The 4,716-nt window shown below is 40.4% G+C and overlaps 1 protein-coding gene across 1 annotated transcript in view; it reads left to right on the forward strand.

Annotated features, from left to right (window-relative positions):
• The window catches only part of SARC_09425 (hypothetical protein), a gene marked incomplete at both ends in the record, with an annotated part of 8,125 nt that extends 5,705 nt beyond the window's left edge, over positions 1-2,420 (forward strand). The window contains 3 exons of the mRNA XM_014296555.1: positions 601-752; positions 1,629-1,714; positions 2,215-2,420. Of these exons, the coding sequence (XP_014152030.1) occupies positions 601-752; positions 1,629-1,714; positions 2,215-2,420 (444 nt within the window). The remainder of the gene's footprint in view (positions 1-600; positions 753-1,628; positions 1,715-2,214) is intronic.
• Between the last annotated feature and the right edge of the window lie 2,296 nt (positions 2,421-4,716).

Genomic DNA, 4,716 nt, shown 5'->3' on the forward strand with positions numbered 1-4,716 from the left:
ATATATATATATATATAATATATATATATTTATATATATATATATATATATATATATTATTATTATATATATATATATATATATATATAGTGTGTGTGTGTGTATGTATATATATATATATATATATATATATATCATATGAGTGAGTCTATTTGGGCGGCTGTCTAGTTGTAGTTTTTTTATCGTAGGTTTTTTTGTCAATATGAACGCTTCGGCTCTTTTGACTCACTATTGTGTATTGCAGTGCAATGAGCAAAACAGACACTATTCCTTCGTATGACTCTCTCAACACGTATACACTTTATACAGCTTCATTTTTCATTCATTGTGAGCTCCACATTACTTCATCTGATCGCAATGTAATCGCGTATCGGCTAGGTTGGATCACTAATCCAGTCCTTCCACATCGGTCCAACGAAACTTGTATCCCTCCCATTGCAACGAGGTGTATCCTATGATCTTCTCCGAGCTTCCTTCTCCAAGTAGACTCCTGCTGTTAAAGTATCCCACATATAACAAGTCCCCTCACGGTCGATTCTTAATAACTACCTAATCTCTCTCACATTTTAACAACACACCACACTCCTCTCCCCGGCACAGCCTATGCATTGGTCTGGAGCGTACCGCGTGTGGGGCATTGACAACAAGGAAGCCGCCGTGCGCGTCCCAACCAATCCACACCCTAAACCCTATCCCACAAATATCGAAGTGAAACCCTGTGACAACTCCGCTAACCCGTATCTGGCCTTGGGGTATGTGGTGCGGTCACCTCGTGCTCTGATGCTTGGGCTGGACTGTATATGTATTGGTGGACGTATTCTGCACTAGGACTGTGTTGCACCAATCAAAACCCCTCATCAGGCACACTTGTTGAATCGAACCATTCGTCTGCTGAGCTATTTCATATTGGACTGTACCGTTTGTGCCGCGGCTTGCACTGATTGTTGCTGTCCGTGATGTACTGTAATATACGTCTTGGAGTGTGCGACTAGTACGCGCATAGTCTGTTGCATGAAACATATATACCACAGCGACTAGTACGCGCATAGTCTATTGTATGAAACATATATACCACAACGACTAGTACGCCCATAGTCTGTTGTATGAAATATATATACCACAGCGACTAGTACGCCCATAGTCTGCTGTATGAAACATATATACCACAGCTCGTTCCAGGATTATACCACATACCGATACCGTTGCTAATTCTCTGGTATTGAGGTGCGTCTAGTCTAGGCTCCAGAGAGCTAAGCGTTTATTCAGTAGCCGGGGGTTTTGTCACATGCTATTCATTTCTGTTCTACGCAACCATACCGTGAGTTCATAGTATGTGGCCCTTTGTGAGAGATCACTGTGATGTCCCTATTGTTTTTCAGTGGCAACAGTATACTGCCGCCATGACTATGAAGTTCAATATCTGACTGGCTCTAAAGTGTTGATGGGATCATTCTAACTAGAGAGCAGTTTAACAGTTTTCATTTGTTGGTTATAGTAATGCGCGGCTTTATCGTGGGATTTAAGTTTTCGAACGAGCGATGCGAATCTATATGCAAGTGCTATATTGCTTCTACATCAAAGCTGGAGATCCAATACCAATTAGATTATACACATTCAACCACTACCAGAGGCGTGATAGTCGCTGGTCTCGACGGTATCAGACAACGACGGCCTTTGCCACAGCGCATGGATGTGGATCCGGCTACACTGTCAGGTATGGTCCATGTGCCAACGTTTTAGATTTTGGAGTGGGTTGTGGCATTCCACATCGTCATGATATGCTTACCCGTATGTCTGTATCATACAAAACTTTATCCTCCTGCGCGCTCAATCAAGATGATCGCGGGCTCTATTTCGCTCAAGTATTCGCCGTAGGGTTGATATGTATGGTAGATAATATAAGCATGTATCGCTTTTGAGAGGATAGCAAAGCAGTCGTGAGTACCTGTTTGGTGCACTGACAGTCACCAAAGAAATTAAATGCATACAACGCTCGGTCAGAGCTATAGTGCGCAATATTTTATTCAATATTCTGTCTGTTGATTTCTAAAGGGCGAATGCTTACCATTTGGCCAGTTATTTATGTCTTTTTTGGCAGAGCATGACACCTGACCACATATATTATTGTTAAGGTGGCAGGATCTAAAATGAATAGTATTAAAAAATAAAATTCTAAAGCATAAATTCAATTTCTTCGAGGTTGTTTCATTGCAGAGTTGGAAAGAGAAGTCGCTGACATACAGCGACTACCCGAGACGTTAGTAGCCGCCGTTAAGGCTCTGCAGAAAAACGAAGTACTGAAGCAAGCGTTGGGAGAGCCACTACTAAAAGCTATCGTGGGGGTGCGTCTGGCTGAGTGGAATGCTATGCACGATATGACGCTGAAGGAGGAGACTAAACTGCTGTTGAATAGATACTAGTGTGGGATCCGGCGACCTAGATGATAATTAAAACTTAGAACATAACTTGCGGACTTCGGAATGATTATGTAAGAAATTATAGGAGAAAGTGATCGAATTTAATATCTGTCATCATATATTAATTCTTGTAGTTTTCATATTATATTGGGGTGCCTTATGTTTCAATTTCATATGGTAATATGGCTTTTGGGCTGTTGGCGAATATACTTTATTTTTGTCTACATAAATATCTATTGCTTCTTTATACAGAACATCTGCTTGATAGCCACTTCAGTATATCTGGCTGACACTGTTATATTTATCATTGAAACATATGTATCGGTGAACCAGATATCGTAGGAAGCCCCAAGGTTGCTCTTAATCGAGTGTGCACAAGAAGAGTACGGTATGTAGTTAACTGCTGTACCGCTCCTAGTTTTTTTCATATGGTTATATTCTGGTAACTCCAACTTTGATTCGCTATTAAGTAGCTATTTATGTGAAAGGCAACGCATTTTTGTTCAAACAGGCAAACACGCACGCTAGCAAATATTATATAATACTGAAATAAAAAAGGCTACTTGATCACATGTATCATATATGCGATTGTAAACGGTACACAGTTGGGTACCGCCATTTCATAACAAGTTCAGCTCGCAGCACAAGTTTATGGCACCAAATCTAAGGCGTCGCCATTCGAAATATGCGTTAATGACAATTTACTATGTTGTTCAATTTAGAAGGATATGGTAGGTTGCAGAACGATTATATTGCACTCAACTATGAATCAGTTTTGAAAACGAGTGCCAGATTGTCGCTCGGATATCGACTGCACTGCCAATAGTAGCGAGCGCACGGGTGATATCAAGAAACCACAATTGCAATTAGTTTTATACGGAAGGCAGGCTTTGGTCGAACAATTTATATTTATTACAAGTTATAGAACCTCAGCCCCGCATCTCCTCATATTGCGGCTGATCATTGACCCCAGGGTTCGATATTTTATATATATATTACGCTAGACAACTCATTGGCCACATGTGACATGATTCTAGATTCGCAACAGTTCCGTGGGGATGCAGCACACGTTCACGCAATCTGAAATATCGTCAGTTCCCAAACCAATTCCTCTGTACTGGCAATAACCATCGACGTAAGGGTATTCGTTGTGGCTTTCATTTTTCGGACATTTATTCCCATCCGATTTCCAGTCACTGCATGTGATTATCTGTGGCCCGCGGCGCGAGCGAGATGGCAATGCCGAGCTGTTGCTTGCTGCGAGGGATAGCGCCAATACTGCAATCGCTCCTGTGATTTTCATGATCTTGTTTGTTTCACTATGTTGTGACCGAAATTCTCACCCAGTCTGCTATATATAGTCCAATATTGTCATTTCAGTTCACCTGATAACTGATCTGGGTCTTGTATCAATATATGAGGGCCACCAATCTCCTTGAGTGTTTTTTTTTGTCAACAATTAGGCGTTGCAATTGAGGGTGGGTCATAATCCGCGGTCGGATGTACGATCCGTAAATAGTTACATATTGGATATCACATAGCCTTCTAAATTGAAAAGGCTATGGATAATAGGATATGCTATAGATCTGTCTTGTTCTGTGGGGGAATACAAATTTCACATTAATGGGATAATATATATGTTCTATTAGTACTTTCACCTTTTCAAGGGGCTATGTCTGACAATATTTATATTCGATATATTAGATATATAAACCAAGAAAACATTCGGTTGAGCGGATATCTTGGAGAAACATTCTGAAAACGTTGCACCTCTAAGCTCTACATGCACCCAAATCGACTACAATAGGGCCATATAAACGATAAACGTAATCATATATTTACTTGCTCAGTTTTTAACTTTTTATCTTCAGCGGTATTTACGTTTTTCTAAACGTCAAACGAGTATGTATGTACGGATTACGGGCCTACGCCCTACTTGACTATGTATTTATACTTCCAAGTTCAGAAATTCAGAAATTCAGAAATCCAATCAGTGATCAACTGATCACCACCAATGTTTTTACTTTTTGGACTTGGTAGAGCAGCTAGAGCTATATCGGAATTTGGATCTGGATCATCAACTCTTCATTCGCCAATCACTGCAAAATGCAAAGTGCAATTTGAGCCTACGACACAAGTCATCTCACTCATCTGCCATCTGCCCATCTCAACGCCTGACCAGTGAACAGTGAACAGCTGAACTCATGATTCGGCTGAAGTATGAAAAATGAAAAATGAAAAATGCACATGATCAGTCGTGTGATCAAATTCATTGATTATATAGATTGTTTTAGACTGA

Source organism: Sphaeroforma arctica (assembly GCF_001186125.1).
Source record: "Sphaeroforma arctica JP610 unplaced genomic scaffold supercont1.957, whole genome shotgun sequence".
Classification (NCBI taxonomy): Eukaryota; class Ichthyosporea; order Ichthyophonida; genus Sphaeroforma; species Sphaeroforma arctica.